The sequence below is a fragment of the Theileria annulata genome, chromosome 4, assembly GCF_000003225.4.
Source record: "Theileria annulata chromosome 4, complete sequence, *** SEQUENCING IN PROGRESS ***".
Classification (NCBI taxonomy): Eukaryota; Apicomplexa; class Aconoidasida; order Piroplasmida; family Theileriidae; genus Theileria; species Theileria annulata.
The window spans coordinates 1019683-1036551 of NC_011098.1; the positions used below are offsets into that span (position 1 = coordinate 1019683).

At 31.3% G+C, this 16869-nt stretch overlaps 7 protein-coding genes across 7 annotated transcripts, besides 3 other annotated features; 6 read left to right on the forward strand and 1 right to left on the reverse strand.

Annotated features, from left to right (window-relative positions):
* Positions 1–40: 40 nt before the first annotated feature.
* Positions 41–4678, forward strand: TA08790 (uncharacterized protein; the record flags this gene model as incomplete). The annotated part of the gene is made up of 1 exon (XM_948073.1): positions 41–4678. One exon carries the CDS (start codon positions 41–43, stop codon positions 4676–4678), a length of 4638 nt encoding a protein of 1545 aa, XP_953166.1.
* Positions 4679–4942: 264 nt separating this feature from the next.
* TA08795 (uncharacterized protein) lies at positions 4943–6831 on the forward strand (the record flags this gene model as incomplete). The annotated part of the gene is made up of 4 exons (XM_948074.1): positions 4943–5056; positions 5152–6509; positions 6540–6643; positions 6674–6831. The coding sequence occupies 4 exons, from the start codon at positions 4943–4945 to the stop codon at positions 6829–6831; spliced, it is 1734 nt and encodes a 577-aa protein (XP_953167.1).
* A 291-nt stretch (positions 6832–7122) lies between these two features.
* Positions 7123–10268, forward strand: TA08800 (DNA replication protein (MCM homologue), putative; the record flags this gene model as incomplete). Its single annotated transcript, XM_948075.1, has 11 exons — positions 7123–8128; positions 8158–8286; positions 8319–8400; positions 8430–8588; positions 8618–8709; positions 8744–8878; positions 8909–9037; positions 9072–9179; positions 9210–9400; positions 9430–9946; positions 9979–10268. 11 exons carry the CDS (start codon positions 7123–7125, stop codon positions 10266–10268), a joined length of 2838 nt encoding a protein of 945 aa, XP_953168.1.
* Positions 7744–7812: a sequence feature (2 probable transmembrane helices predicted for TA08800 by TMHMM2.0 at aa 208-230 and 322-341).
* Positions 8086–8128: a sequence feature (2 probable transmembrane helices predicted for TA08800 by TMHMM2.0 at aa 208-230 and 322-341).
* Positions 8158–8174: a sequence feature (2 probable transmembrane helices predicted for TA08800 by TMHMM2.0 at aa 208-230 and 322-341).
* Positions 10269–10377: 109 nt separating the features above from the next.
* On the forward strand, positions 10378–12630 carry TA08805 (uncharacterized protein; the record flags this gene model as incomplete). Its single annotated transcript, XM_948076.1, has 16 exons — positions 10378–10389; positions 10426–10532; positions 10562–10784; positions 10817–10971; positions 11002–11038; positions 11069–11138; positions 11170–11266; positions 11295–11395; positions 11427–11574; positions 11605–11662; positions 11693–11791; positions 11822–11915; positions 11944–12180; positions 12211–12315; positions 12347–12455; positions 12507–12630. The coding sequence occupies 16 exons, from the start codon at positions 10378–10380 to the stop codon at positions 12628–12630; spliced, it is 1776 nt and encodes a 591-aa protein (XP_953169.1).
* A 7-nt stretch (positions 12631–12637) lies between these two features.
* Positions 12638–13098, forward strand: TA08810 (uncharacterized protein; the record flags this gene model as incomplete). The annotated part of the gene is made up of 2 exons (XM_948077.1): positions 12638–12934; positions 12964–13098. 2 exons carry the CDS (start codon positions 12638–12640, stop codon positions 13096–13098), a joined length of 432 nt encoding a protein of 143 aa, XP_953170.1.
* A 78-nt stretch (positions 13099–13176) lies between these two features.
* TA08815 (elongation factor subunit (either EF1 or release factor), putative) lies at positions 13177–14948 on the reverse strand (the record flags this gene model as incomplete). Its single annotated transcript, XM_948078.1, has 6 exons — positions 13177–13590; positions 13622–14112; positions 14144–14366; positions 14398–14521; positions 14552–14678; positions 14708–14948. 6 exons carry the CDS (start codon positions 14946–14948, stop codon positions 13177–13179), a joined length of 1620 nt encoding a protein of 539 aa, XP_953171.1.
* Positions 14949–15227: 279 nt separating this feature from the next.
* TA08820 (uncharacterized protein) lies at positions 15228–16529 on the forward strand (the record flags this gene model as incomplete). The annotated part of the gene is made up of 7 exons (XM_948079.1): positions 15228–15257; positions 15289–15363; positions 15400–15663; positions 15694–15765; positions 15793–15864; positions 15895–16277; positions 16346–16529. The coding sequence occupies 7 exons, from the start codon at positions 15228–15230 to the stop codon at positions 16527–16529; spliced, it is 1080 nt and encodes a 359-aa protein (XP_953172.1).
* Between the last annotated feature and the right edge of the window lie 340 nt (positions 16530–16869).

Below are 16869 nucleotides of genomic sequence, written 5' to 3' on the forward strand. Positions count from 1 at the left end.
AATTTTAATGTGAATGTTTTAATATGATTATTTAAATATTATGAATGAACAAGATTCGGATCCTTCAAATAAAGACAGTTCTGTAACACCTTACTGCTCAGATGTAATATACAGTGAACTTGATGATGACGAATCTAATTTTGCTACAACCTCCTCATCATTTGAAAGTACAAAAACATATAATAATGATATCATAAATGCCGAAAATTATCCTCTATACCACTCAACCTCACTGAATCGACAAATTGATGGAATCAATCAATTTGCATTGAACTCATCAAAAATTTTAAATTTAAATAACGAGTCATTATATAACATAAAGAAACAAGAATTTTTAAACAAATCTGTTAGTTATGAAGATAATAATGAATATTCTACAACCACTCCTAACAATAGATTATCTGATTCATCAGAATATGAAAATAAATCTTACAGAAATAATTTATCCTTAACTAGATTATCGTCAAATCATCTGTGTACTACACCTGTTACCAAAAAGAGTAATAATTCATATTCTGACCACTCCTCGCTATCCTCAATAAGGTTCAACTCATCATCCTTAATATCATTGCCTTATGGATATAATAATAATAACTTTACAAAGATAAGATCATATGACATTAATTACCCTACACAGTTCAGGAAAAAGATAAAGTTTGGAGATGTTAAAAATGAAATTAAGACTATTAGGAACAATTTTGTATCAAATGAATTCAGTTCACAATATGACATTACATATGACACTGAATCACCATCACCGATCAAATCTAAATACATAACTAATGGCAAAAATGGATTTAAAAAGTCATTGTACAATTTGATTGTACACAATGAATATTCGTCAAATCCATACAAAAGAAGATACCAAAGTGTAGTCAATGAAAGAAGAAGGTTGTTTCCTATCAATGAGACCTTATCAGAAGTATTTGAACAAATTTCGTTACCTGAGCGTTTATATAAAAGACAAAGAAGAGATAAAGTTAAGATTGAAGAAACTGGATCAGAACAAAAGGGATCATCTACTGATGAAGAGTCATGTGATGAAACTCAACTTGTAAAACAGGATACTCAACTACAATGTTACAAACTACCATCATTACACATTGAATACATGAATTATATTAATCAGCTTAGCAGATCGAATTTGAATATAGAAACGGATATGATAAATGAATTGAAGAATATATTGAATTATGTAATAACAACAAGGCAACACTTTTTTGAGGCAATTTATAATCAAGATTACAAATCTAATTTTGAATTATATAAATTAAATATTGATCATTTAAAGAAGATTAATTTATCAATACAGAATATACTAACAACTATAAATAATGATTTGATATCATTATATTATTCAAAGGGTTTGCTAAAAACTGATTATTCAAGATCAAATGAAACATATAATCAATATATTGACTTCAGTTACGGAATAAAGCGGTTGAAAAGACTATTTAAAAATGATTTATACAACGTTCTTAAGTATTCAAGTGATGAAAATCATGAATATTCTATTGCAGATACGGATACATTTGTACTTTGCACAAGCCCATCAATAACATTCTATAATGGATACAAATGCATTCAAGGTCAATGCCTAACATCCAATTATTTGAATGAAAATAGAGTTATCTCAGAATGTGATTCATCATCAGGATGTTATATATGGAATGATAATGAAATTTTTGATGGACCAAGGATGGCTAAAATAGGATCATGGACAAGTGATAATACCCTTTCATATGAACTAATGATGCAAAATAGAAGAAAACAATTAAACTCAACAATCTCATTCATAAAAGATGTGTGCAAAGTAGCGATAGCGGAAATCAGAATCCCAAAGCCTGAGTGGAGTGAATTCACAGAATATACATGCCTAAACGGATATTGCTGCAAAAACTGCTGTACATGCGTTAAACAAACTGACCAAAATCTAATGTACACAAGTCATGTACAACATAACCCACTGGAAGATAAGAATATAAATTTCTCAGTAGAAACCAAATTGGCGACCGTGGACCTGCTAAAAAATGTGCTCGGAAGCTGTTCATGTTACTGTAAATGTAACAGTGACCATTCCCACGTAATGGATAGAGCAATTAATGAAGTCAATACACATGAGAACTTGAGTAACGAGTCGATATCATGGTATGAAGTTGAGACAAACAATTTAAATTATGATTCCGTAGAAAACAAGTACACCAATGAAAACATTGTCCAGGAAAGATTTATCCTGAGAATTAAGCTGGATTCATTGCCACTAAGCATTAAAAATAAAGTGCCATTTACATGTAAACTTGATATCAATTATAAAAATGAAACTGGTAAATATAAAAATGATACTGGTCAAAATAATGAAAATGGAAGACGTGAAAGTGATTCAATGAAGGGAACAGTGATGACTGATGAACTCAATTTTAAGACTAAACAACTTAATGAATTTAAGTTTATAAATGATTTCACATTCTGGGACGCAATTGAAATAATAAAAAAAGAACAGAAACAATTGAACTTAAATTTAAAGAACAATGAAAAGTTGTTAAAGTCAAATAAATGTTTTGACGCTCTAGAGATAGATACATCAAATGTTCCTACTGAGTCGATAGAATTGAACACTGAATCATTTTCATTTGACGGAAAGCGTGATTCCTACGTAGAGATAGCATTATACTTGCCGTATGTACCATCGACAATATTACCGTGGGAATTCGAGTGGCTTAATCCAATGGAGATATTATCTTTACAAGAATCCGAAGATAACTCACTTCAAGATTCTAATAAGAGGATATCTAGTGAATATAATGTAGTGCCAAGTTCAATAAAGAATGTTTTTAAGTTTATGAATTCGTGGATCGTGAGGAGAAATGATCTGATCTCAAATGAACGAGATTTGTATGAACAATTTAAAGTTTACTGGCATGAAAAGATTAATAAGTTTAATAAAAAACAAATCGACATCTTTTCATGGGGAGTCTTGCCAGTTAGAGCTCTAGATTTGCCATATGAATTTATCCCATTACCTGCTGGATATAACCGTAATGACATAAGCTATCCATACACGAACCAGGGAACAACATCACCATTTAATGTACAAGGATATGGAATTGGTGATATAAATTTTAAAAAGTCAAAATTCAGCCAGTTAGATCATAAAGGAGAACCTGAAATAAATGAATCAATTAAAATGGGATCAAGACAAAGATCGTCACAACCAGCAAGAAGGAAACAGACAGAAGAATTAATCGTTAATAAGCCATCAGAATGTGATGTTGGAACAAGGTCAAATGCATACCTAGTACCATTCTTTAGTAATTTGACAGGACCTAGTGTAAAATGGACGCACTCATTGATGGACTCGTTGAAAGAACCGATGGAAAATATACATGATTTCAAGTCACTTCCAATATACAAAGCGATGAAGTGTCCAGAATTGAGTTTTTACAAGTTAGATAATCTTATTGTATATGATAGAAGGAATATAGTATCAAACCAACAATTAGCTGAGGATGAGCTTAACTATAGACTATCACAAGTGTGGACAAAGTCTGAAGTTAAGATATTCACAGAAAAATACCTAATGCACCCTAAGAATTTTTCTAAAATCGCTCAATTCCTAGAAAACAAAAAGGTTTCAGACTGCATTGACTTTTATTACAGATTCAAGTACAGATTGAAGCTGAAGAACAAGTTACATGAGTTGAGAGTAAGAAACAAAGGGAAGTTTGACATGACAAAAAACCTAAGAAGAGAAGCCTGTATACTTGATTCACTTGAAAATATGCTAGAAGACTGTAATAGTGACTTTGTAAAGGAGTTTAATAGTAGAAATAAGTTACCCTACAACTCAGTATCAGATTATATGTTAAGGTCAGGATGTGTAGACTCAACAAAAGAGTATGATATCCAGTATACACAACATTTTGATCCTACAAGAGAAGTGGATGAGGAATATCAACACACACTAGATAACATTGCTGAGGGGTACTTTTTGCCAAAGAAATATCTGTCAATGACAACCAGAAAATCAGTACAATTCCCAGCATATGACTCATCAAATGATTCATCATCTGAAACCAAAAAAGGATGTTTTGTATTTGATTATAAAGGTGGCAAAGATAATAAAGAACTTGATATTGAAAGTGATCTTGCAAAGTCAATGATAGTCTCAATTAACTCAGAGTCATTCTTCAACAATAGATATCGAGGTCAAAAGAAGGTTACTTTATCAAACGTAGATAAGATTCTATATCCATTTAATGATCAGAGATATTTAAATGATCCTTTATCGCCAAATGAATTAGCCATAAACTCAAGATACAATGAAAATATTTTACAAATCAACGGAATGAAGAATGGTCACCACCTAAATGATATCGAGTTACATCGTAAATCAACTGACCAGACACCCAAATATCAAGGAATGGTGACTAGGAAAAAGGTCTTGAATAACATTAAGTATGCATACGACTCTCCAAGAACAATTCGCCATACACACAAGAGTAAAATGAAGAAAAAGCATGCGAAGTGGACCTTGGAGGAGAAGGAAAGGTACAAGGAGGCATTTAGAGCATATGGTAAGGATTGGAACAAGCTATATCACGCAATGGCGCCTTATGGTAAGTCTATGGACCAAGTTAAAAACTTCTACCACAAGAATAATTTCAAACGAAGATTCTAACCTTTCCAGCCAGAAAATTGCGCCATATATAAACAAGACATTTTAATTTTAATTTAATAAATCACTAAAATACATAATTATCTACATGTGTTTATACTTAATTGTATTGGAAAATCCAATGATGGTGTTTACCGACACACGTCGATACATAATTAAAGCATCAAATAAACATAATTTTTTGTAGATTTTATAATAAACAAAATTTATTAAATAAATTTATAAATCACTAGATGCTGAAATTTATCATGTATTTAGTGCATATCTATGGAGAAGTTCACTGTGATGTTTCACCCATGTGAAAACATCGACAATTACTTGAAAAACACATACTCATTCTCTCCATACTACACTCATCATTTTTTTAATAATGATTTAAATGTGAGTCATATAAATTTACTTTATATATTTATGTATAATTTTACCTATTAAGATAAATTAAAAACTATGTATATTTTTGTAATTAATTGATTTAGACCTCTGCAATCCAATGGGTTAGATACGATGTGTACTATATTGTCGACACATACGAGTTGTTTATAAAGGTATCGGGACAGTTGTATATGTCAAAGGAAGATTCTGATATCAGGAAGTCACTGTATACTGTATATAACTCGATTTATTCAAAAATTCCAGAATATACATTGATATTAGATGAACCGACATTTAAGCATTTGTTATATATCCGTTCTGTTGGAACTCAGAAATTCATCCCTCCAGGGCGTATTATTGCCGAGATTCCTCTAGATAATTCACTTATTTTTCAACTAAGATATTGTGTGTTTCAAGAAGAATCTAACACACCAAATAATTTGACTAATGTATCAGCGAATCAAAAAAGTTATTATAAGCGTCTATCAAGCGAAGATTCTTATATTCCAGAAATGACAGATAAGTCAATATATTTTAAAAATACCCTGGATAAAGATTATTTCGACAGCGATTTGTACGACGAATGTTATATTAATATCTCACACAAAGGGAATTTTGACAACTGTTTGATCTATGATATAATTAAATTCATTAATAAGTCAAGCTCAGATAAACATAAAAATACTAGAAAATCAACCTATGATCGTTTAGACTTTTCAGTCCAAGAAAATTTTAACATACTTCATCGAAGATTAGAGTGGTTTTATCATTGGTTTATAGAAGGTGCTTCTAATATTAAACCCGATTCCAGGTGGTCGGTTTTCATTCCTTTAATAATATTAACATACGACTCTTATGATCATGAGTACAAGACTACAACTAACACTATATCAAATTTACTAACATCTAACGAGGAGTTCGAGAAATGCATTTTAAATAGATCAAATGATTTAAATTCTCAAAGTATTAGGTTAAAAATAGTCCAACAGCCCATAGGGACGATATCGGATATGGTACATTTTAAAAACAAGAGGACGCATTTATCAAAAAAATTAAAGCAGACAGCTAGTCAATATAATGTATCAATAATTGGAATGGTTACAGCATATTATTTTTTTACATTGAACCATGACAGACTCAGAATATCACAGTTTATGATATTCCCTAATTACTGGGGGAAAGGATTCGGTTTGTGGGTATTGGAGTTTATATACAGGATGGCGATAATGGATTCAAATGTGAGAGAAATAACTGTAGAGGATCCTACATCAGCATTTCTAATTTTGAGATATGTAGTTGCACTCAAGATATGTTTTGAGTCGAAACTAATTGACCCCAAAATATTGTATGGAAACAACAAAAGTGGTTTTGGAATATTAAAATTATTTTCCAAAGAATCAACGATTCCATCCAAAGATAAAATATCTTCAGTTTGTAAGGAAAGTAAGGCTTGTTCATCTAAGTAAGTTATGAACAAATAATAATTTATCAGGCTTGTTGAGATTCTACAACTAGCTTCAATTCTTCCTTATCCAATCTCTAGTCAAAAAATAGTCAATCAATATACTAACAAAAGGCAGAAAATAAACGATATAGGTACTCAAAATTAAAATAATCTATTTTTAGACGTTAAGCTTAGTCTCTTTATTCAGTCAGATACATACATGGATTACTGTGATAAATTGAAAAATAAAATAAAATTCGAAGAAATAAAGGGGAATGGGAACACAAAGAATATAAAAAAGCTCTCGCCAGATAAATATTTAAATTCAGTATGTCTATAATATTTTTAATGTAATTTAGATCGAACCATCATTGGAAAGTATGTGCAATGAGACCATATCGAGCTACATTCGAGTCATAAATAAGCTTAGAAAGATTTTCCCAAAAAATTAATTTATTGATTTATTTATATATATTATTTTCTATGTATTGTCGGGATTCCAGTCAATTGTCATCTTAATCCTTGTATACTTTTATAATTTTTTAAAATTTTATTCTTTAGATGTTATTAAATGTATTTATTTGATGAAATAAAAAATGTGTAAATAATAAATGTTCAATCAAATGCAATCATGTCGAGATACTACAGGAGGGGTTATCCATATTCAAATTTCAACACATTGAACGACTCTCAGCAATCTAATGACATCTTTATATTAGATAAAAAATTCCAACCCTTTGGAAAATCTGAAGAGAACTTAGAATATAAATCCAGACTCATTTGTAAAATACTTAGCACTCCACTCACTGTGTATATGGATAACTTTCTCGACTACTTTCTAAATGACTACGATTCATTCAAACAATGTGTTAATTATTTGTCAATTAAACCCTCAAATGAAAAGTTTCTTATAAAATCAAGCACAAGTCAAGCGTCAAGCTACATATATAAGCCTAAATATCCAAATGAAAATGAAGAAAATTGTTTATTTAATTCTACATATGGTACTAAGCTTGATTACGCCAAGGTCAAGCGCCAACAAAACAACAACTATGGATCCACTAGTAGTAATTCTGCTTCAGATGATTTAGGGATTTATGAGACTATGATTGGGACTTCTGAACTAAGTGATATAACCAAAATGATGGACGATGATTATAACTCGCACTATGTAAAGGCCAACAACTTCCAAAGTTTCTTCCTCGACGTCACTAAATTACTAATAACACTTCCTGATTTAGGGTCGGATCTACTTTTAGCTCCCCAACTATTACTAATCCTTCTCGATTATATAATCATTCCATATTTCTTCATCTACATTGAAACGATGTATGAACGTCATAATGTGAAGGATGTCGATAAATTGATGGAAGTATGCAAATCCATGCCCAACGACGTTTGTATTACAATTTCAAATGACGTCAAGACTCACATTTACAATTCATTTATTTATCGAAGCGGGTATATATACGACAAGTTAGGTAGTAATAAGAAGGAGAACGACTTCAGATTTAACATTACTACGAGACTTAGAAATATACCGCCAACTCCAGATGTGATTAGACATTCAATCAGTGAGATTTTGGATGAGGATGTTGGCAACTTGGTCATTTTAACCTGTACAGTTGTTCTCTCAGGTATTTTAGAATAATTAATTTACATTTAGGTGTCATGAGCATCATTGAAGATGAGCGTGAGTATATTTGTAGAATTTGTTCAAAGTCTTTCGTATCCAAAGCTTCATCTGAATCGTATTTGCAAACAGCTCAATTCAGGTGCCCAAATTATCAAGATGGTAATTTTATTATCTTGAAAATTGGTTTGTAGGTACATACCCAAGGCAAAGGTGTCCAGGATCAACTTTTGAGAAGGGAACATATTTTTCAAGATCAGATTACCAAGAAATTAGGTAATATCAAAATAAATTACAAAATTCAGGTGTCAATCAATCTTTAACTCTGATTGTAATATAAGTTCAATATCAGCCATCCCGGTAGTACTAAGAAAAGAGATTTGTGGAACATGTTTCCCAGGAGATACAGTTCACATCACAGGGTTTGTTAGAAGAAGGTTTTCAAGAGTGAAACATGGCGAAAGGTATTTTTTATACTTGATTATTTTATAAGGTGTGAGTCTGAATTATTCATCGATGCTAATAATATTGAATGTGTAAATTGGAAGGCGATCACTGGCATAAACAATGCCATTTACCAACAAGGTATTCATAATCTAATAATTAAATTAATCAATAGCAAACTCTTATGAAAACTTTTGGAGTTTTCATAGAAGTGATGAAATATCCTCAAGAAATATTATCATCGAGTCTATCTGCACTGATCTTTTAAACGTAAATAATGCAAAACTTGGTCTGATTCTAACACTAATTGGTAACTTAATTCTGTAATCATAGTTTTCAGGCGGATTCTCTACAGATGATAAATTCGATGAGAACCATAATAGATGGGCCAAATACTTTAATAATTCATCCAAAGCCAATAAATTTAACCGCGACGAAGTTTTTGAGGGTGTAAAGAAAAGGGGAAATAGTAACAAAACTGACTCATAAAATAATAAATTTAGGAACTAGGACTCAGTGTCACATCCTATTTGTTGGAGATCCTGCTACTGGGAAATCACATTTGCTTGAGTATGCAACTGAAATTTCATACAGACACGTCTCTGTAATAGGTATGTTTAACCCATAAATTTTATAATCAGGTACTAACTGTACATCTGTTGGTTTAACTTGTACAATTGTCAGAGATGGTGGCGATACTATGCTTGCAGCAGGTGCTCTTGTTTTAGCATCTGGGGGAATATGCTGTATTGACGAGTTTTCAGAAATAAAAAATGACGACAAATCCTGTTTACATGAGGCCATGGAACAACAGGTGATTTCAGTAGCAAAGGTATTTTGTTGCACAATAGAGTTTTTTAGTCTGGATTAAAGTGTACATTGAACTGCCAGTGCACAATCGTTGCTTCATCAAATTATAAATTCGCCAGACAAAACAATAAAAGGAAATATGACGATCAACTATCTGATGAGCGTAGGATAATCAATATTAACACGCCGTTGCCTCTTCTAACTAGATTTGACTTGATAATTGTCATGACTGACAATTCAACTGAGGATTTGGATATAGTTGAATTTCTTCTTGAGGATGATAGTCAGAGGATCAATACAACTTCAAGTGATGATAAGTCTAATCTGGACTGGTCTTCTGTCAATACTGTCAAAAATTATATCCAATTTGTTAGGGAAAACTTAATGCCTTCAATAACCCCTTCTTGTCAGTTGATAATTAACAGATACTATGATGAGATTCGTTCAATTTCATTTAATATGGAATATGGTGGCGGTCCGACTGTAAGAACCATAGAAAGCATCGTCAGATTATCCCAGGCACATGCAAGGTTAATGTTCAGGGACTTTATTAAGGTATTTGACGTCGGTATGTTTAGTTATTAATATCCATAAATTTAGTTTCTGTAATTTTGATAATGGAATTTGGTTTACAAGGCTTTACAATTGGGTGTATCAATGCGAAAGACCAGGTGATTGATAGAACTGGACTTTTTAGCAACATCAAAGAGGACTTTAACGAATATCTAATGAATCACGCCTATGAGGATACAGGTGTGGATCCGAATGAAGTAAAATTCTCAAATGGAATCACAACACAGCCAATGTATGATTATTTCGAAAGACTTCTCTTTGAGAAGTTGAATTTGACAAGGTCTGAAAATAACCCAGAAGAGATTTATAGTCTGTAATTATATATTGTAATTTTAATATTTTATTAATATATAATTAACACTACCCACCTTACACATTTTTATCAATATTCCAATTTTGACAAATATTTTGTAAATTAATATTTAAATGCATTTAAATGTTATTTTTGTACAATAAAAATTTATAGAATCTTAGAAAACAATGTTATTTAGAGTTTCATTCTCATGTATAGAATTTTGTAATATTAACCCAAAAATAATAAACAAAAAACTTTTTTACAATACCATTAGATGTTTTAATAGGTATTTTATCAAATTTTTAATTAATTCAGTGAATCAATTAATTCTAATAAAAATGATCATATAACTTCCTCCGATTCATTTTTAACAGTAAATGATTGTTCTAGAAATGTATTATCTAATGAAAATGTTGTTGATATTATGGACGATTCTTCCGTATCAAGGATAGGAATTCTATCCAGAGAGGAGTTTCTTTCAAATAAAAGAACTAACCTGATAGATAAAAATGAATATGAAAAGTTAAAACCACACGAGGTTATTTGTTGATTTAAAATTAAACTAAATAGGCTAACAAATACATAACATCAAAGAAAGATGGTTTTTACTTATATGATAAAACGAATATCTCCGTTACTGATGATAATACAAAGTTACCAAACTACAAGAAAATGGTCGAAAAATCAAAAATATTATCATATACATCAGACAAACTAATGAAAGGGTTTTTTAGATAATATTAAAAATAATTTAGAAATGATATAAGAGATAAGCTAACATTTCAAGATAAAGTAATTTGGTAATTACACATGAATATTCAGAAAATATACGATAAGTCAAACGAGGATTATTACAAATCATACTTTAAAGATAGAGAAAGAATATTTGACGGTAAAGTATAAATTATAACTAAATTCTTCAGGATTAGGTGATAAAATAAAGTCAATTGAAGATGAAATTATGAAAAGCAGAATAAGTCCAGAGGGAAATCGAACAAGAATATCACCTAACAAATACTGGTTAGATATAATAGAAGAAAATTATTAGGATCAAAGAGGGATATAAATCACCAACAAATGAAGAAATTAAATCTCTGAAGCCATTTGACCTAAAATTTGTAATGATGAATGAGGCAAAGTTGAATTCGGGTTGTAGAATTGAATATTTAAAATCTTTTAGATAAATTGGTAAATAAGGAAATTTGGGATTCATTTATTGAGAGAATTATTTCATTCAAAGAAAAGGTGAACATGAGCATGCTGTTAAGATATATGCACGCCATTTCAATAAGAAAAATAAATTCCCCAAAAGTCAATTATCTAATAGAGTGTGTGAGATAATATTAATTTTACCGTAGTATGATTTGTTCAAGGAAGCATGAAATGAAGCCAAAACATTTTGTGTTCTTCTTCCAAGTAATTTAATTTGATTTGTAATTGAATTAGGCTCTTTCAAGAATAAATATAAGAGATGAAAGATTGTATGATCTCATGTATGATATGATGCTTTGCTGGCCAATCTTAAGGAATAACTTCATTATTAAGGTAAAATTAATTAGGATACAAAGATTATAGGCGGCAAATTCAGTATCAAAGCTGGGAATATCAGAAAGTCTACTAATAAAGCCACTGCAAGATGTTATTAGAAATAGGATTCCAAGCATTTCAGGTTCCTATAATTACAATATTTCGATTAGGCAGTGAATGTAAAAGATTGAAGCCAATTACAATAATGGATTTGTTTACGGACGAAATGATAGTGGAGTTCATTGAGAAATGTGAATATCACAAGGGGTATTTCCACGGTTACAGTAGAAATTTGGATATAATCCAACTATACCTAAGACTGGTAAAAACAGAAGTGTACTCCAATTTAAGTGAATCCACAGTTGATTTCCTGAATAAATCAAGCGAAAATCTAAAGGAAAAAAGAGGTAATGTGTAAAATAACAAATTTTTATTAGAATTTTCAAATAAGGATGATAGGAGAATGAGTTCAAGTGAACATGAGGATATAAGTAGAGTGCTTAATTTGATGGGAATAAAACACAAAAATTGCTTAGAAGCCGGTAATTCAATAATTAACAATGTAAAATACAGGTCCATTTGTATTTGACATATACGAGCCGAAATCAAAAACGGTTATAGAGGTAAACAACAAATACCAATACTACGTTGGAAGTAATCAATTGACATCATCAGCCAGAAGGTATTAAAATCCGTAACAATTTAAAATAATTTGTGCTAATATTTAATTAAGGCGCCATGAAATGATATCCGCAATGGGATATAAGTTGTTACAAATCCCATATCGATGGTGGAACAGGTTGGAATCTGACGAAAACAAAATAGAATCCTTGAAAAACCTTTTCATTAACATTTAATATATTTATGATTTTTAATATAATCTTATTATCAAACACACTGAGATTAAACAAACATTATATATCATATTTTAACAAAGGATTTTATTCGACTAAAATAAAGGGTGACAAAAAACACCAAAAGGACGTTAAAACAGAATCTCCCGTTTCTGGAGAAGACGGAGAACATTTGTTTAACATTTATGAATCAATTCCGGAAGATCATAAACTTCTTCCTGATGAAGCTTATCCTAAATGGCTTTGGGAACTCGACACACCTGATAAAACATACGGAGAGTTGGTGCAGATGTTTGTACATGGAAAGGTAATATTTTAAATCACATTTTTATTTAGGATATTGAAAACTCTAAAATGGCAGATTATAACAGGTTCTGTAGATTACATAACCGATACTTGATCAAGCTGAACAACATCAGACTTCAAAAAAGAAGGAAAATTACATTTGATACTCACCTTTGGGATGTTTAATATTATTTATTTGTGCTATAATTCTAATCTTTAATAATGGATTCCGTTGTATTTAATATTAGTATTGAATATATTAAATTACTCTGTTTTTAAAATATCTAAAACTTTTCCGATTCCTATAGTCTTGTCCTCATCGCGTAGAGTGAACCTTCCTAGCTGAGGACAGTCTGAGAACTTCTCTAAGCACGCCGCTGGAGTCACCATTAGGTGTGCTGTTACGATTGAATTGTTAGAGACGAATACTGGGTTTGGTTTCTTCTTTTTAGTCGCCTTATCAACAGTTTCCAACAACTTTAGGAACTTGACTTCAGCTGCTACACAGTGAGCGTGAAACATACAGTAGTATCCTGATGACACTAGTGGTCTGTGCTCAAGTAAGTCAATTATCGAAATTAAAGCTGTAAACTCTAAGACTACTGGACACGGAGACTCTACGTTACAAATCACAGAGCCTTTTGTTATATTTTCGTCATCGGTTGAGGAAAGTCTTAACTAAGAAATAATTAAAAGAATATACTCTTACCCTAATGTTCTCACCCACTTTGGCATATGAGTACTCGTCGCTTTCGAAATAAATATTGGAAACCTTGGACCTTGACCTGTTCGGTACAACAATACAGTTCTGCCCTGTTTTAACCATTCCCGACTCCACCTTTCCCAGACAAACCAGCCCGTTCTCTCTGTAAGTGTCAATAACTGGGATTCTTAACGGCGCATTTTCTTCTGAATCCAGTGTTGGGACGTTATCGAGGAGTTGGAAAAGTGTAGGCATTGAAGTATCATACCATGCTGCATTTGGATCATAATGTTTGTAGTTTACATCAGAAATGTGGTCGATTAGATTCTGGCCAAGGAGTCCCGATATCGGAACAAAACTCAAATCCTTCCCTTCAGTGAACCCACACGTCTTAAGGAATGGCTTTAGCTTTTTTATTATTCCATCATATCTGTCCTTTGACCAGTTACACGTGGAATCATCCATCTTGTTTATAGCTACGATTAGATAACTAACACCTAAAATGGTAATTTTAATCAATTTAATTACCTAATGTTTTCGCAAGAAGTGCGTGTTCTCTCGTCTGACCTCCTCTTTCGAACCCAGTTTCAAACTCTCCCTTTCTAGCTGAGATAATTAAAACTCCGCAATCGGCTTGAGTTGCTCCATCAATCATGTTTGGAACATAGTTTCTATGTCCTGGAGCATCAAGGATTGTGAATCTCCTGTTCTTCGTTTCTATTTTCGCTCTACCCACTTCTATGGTTTTCCCCTAAATTTATTATTCAATTATTAATTCCCACCCTTTCTCTTTCTTCTTCATTAGTGTCCATAATAAAGGCTAGGAACCAACTTTCTCTATTCTTTTCCTTAGCTTCCTTGCCGTACTTTTCAATTGTACGCTCATCTACGTATCCGGAAAGGTATCTGACAAACAATTAAAATTTAAGTACTTACAGTATATTTCCACATGTTGTTGATTTCCCTGCATCAATGTGTCCGATAAATACAATGTTAAGGTGTGGTCTTGAATCTGGTGGAGATAAAGCAGATTCCTTCCCCTCTTTCTTCTTAGCCAATGATTCTAAAATGATTATAGTTTTAATAACAAACCTTTTTGTGAATCACTGAGCTCATTATCCCATGAATCATCGTCATCGGCGATAGAATCTTCAGATATTTTTAGTGACTCTACACCCAGAGTACATGAATCTAGTGACGTGTTGTTTACAGGCACATCCAGCCAAGAATCCAGTGGCTTAAACTCTTCTGCATCTGGATTGAATTTAAATGTTTGTTCAAATTTGGAATTTTGTTCATCATTTTCAACGTTTGATAAATCTTGTTGATCCATTTTAAACAAACATTAATTATAGAATATATTGTTTATTAGCTTACTTTATATTTATTAAATTATAAATAAATTTTTATAATAATATACAGAAGTTAAAAAATATTTTTAATATTATCTAAATGATATAAACAATATATTTTATAAATGTACTTTACGGTTGGGTGTTTCATATACAATTCAAATCATTATTAATTTCTAAATCAAGTTCTGTTTATGTCGTTGTTAAACTATTTTTCCTTTTAAGTCATTGTTGACATTTTTATCGTTTATAATTTGTCAATGACTGTTCCAAAGGATTTTGAATGCCCTGTATTTGAATTCATTTATAATTATTTTTTAGATTTGCTTCAATATTCTTTACAAACCAGTTACTACTTCTTGTGGTCATAATTTCTGCAAATTCTGTATTGATCAGGTATTCATTTATTATCTTTTTAATCTACACATTTAGGCCATTGATTCCTCACCAAACTGTCCTCTATGTAGAGTCCCCTTAACAACTCAATATTCTCCTAACATTCTTTTAACTCAATTAATCAATGAAAGGTTCCAAGACGAAATTAAAGAACGAATGAACTCCAGAATATCATTCACTGAAGGTTTTTTTAATATAAAAATAATTCTTTTAGTACAAAATTCACTACATAGTTCATCTATCTATAACCCAGATTTAAGATACCTACCCCTGTATTATAGAAGATTCTATCACCCACCTGTATGATTCCATACAAATTTATATTTTCAGGTTTTCGTCGGCGAAGATGTTACTATCAGTATAAATAATATCGACATGTTTTGCATGTTACAGTACTCATATGTAAGTTTAAATTTGTATATTTTCTAGTCCAAGGGTTCTATGTTTATAATCACTCATCGACAAATCAGAAATCAATCAGATTATGGTACAATTGTAAAGGTATCCAACTACTCCAACAAATTTTTATAGATCAAAACTAACAATATGTACGATGGTGAATCCCAAGTCCCAAACTTTCCAATATTTGTCGATGTCGTTGGATTGCATAGAGTTGAACTCTGTCCAATCAGATGTGTAACTAACCTAAAATTTGAAATGACATCATATCAAATTTTTAATGACATCAGTTATGTTTCTAATGAAACTGACACTAATGAAAATGAGAATTTGGACTCTGAAACTGATCAAATTAAACAAATATCAGATATACGAGACAGTGTTACAACACATTCAAAGGGTTATGAATTAATTTTACAAGATTTCCAAAAGGTTAAAAACATTAATCTGAGTAATCATGAAAAGTTGATTTTTTGTAATATATTACTGGAAATTTCAATATCGCTCATCAAAAGGTTTGTATTTAAAATTTTTGAAAATACCTGAAATTTTTTAAAAAATTAAAAATTAAATATAAATTTAGGCAAATTGACAACTCTTCAAGCTCACATCGGAGGAGATTTAGAACAATTTATGGATTATCAGGACTTGATGATGATGAACATAGTAATGAACCTCTGGAATCTAGATCGTTATTTGTGTCAAGTATCCTCTTGGCATCAAACAACAAAAAGTGGGAATGGTTCAAAACAAAAGGTGTGTATTAGGTTTAAATATTTTTTGTAGACACATTTGACCGTCTCATGAGCATTACCGAATTTCTAATAGTTTCAAGGGATAGAAATATCATAGACTTAAAGTTAGTCACAAATCCCATATAAATATTCAGGCCAAACCCATACAAGTTCACCATTCTTTCGTCCATAGATCCACTTCTCTCTGGTGTTATTTTCCTATTAGTCCTAATCTTCACCGGATGGTTATACAGAAAGTTTTCACACTGAAGGTTTATTTTTGATTCAAGGTATATCGATTTGAAGTTCACCATGTATCACTGGAATTATATTGTTGGCTCCGGCGCAATTAAACCTGTAGACTAGCTTTGAG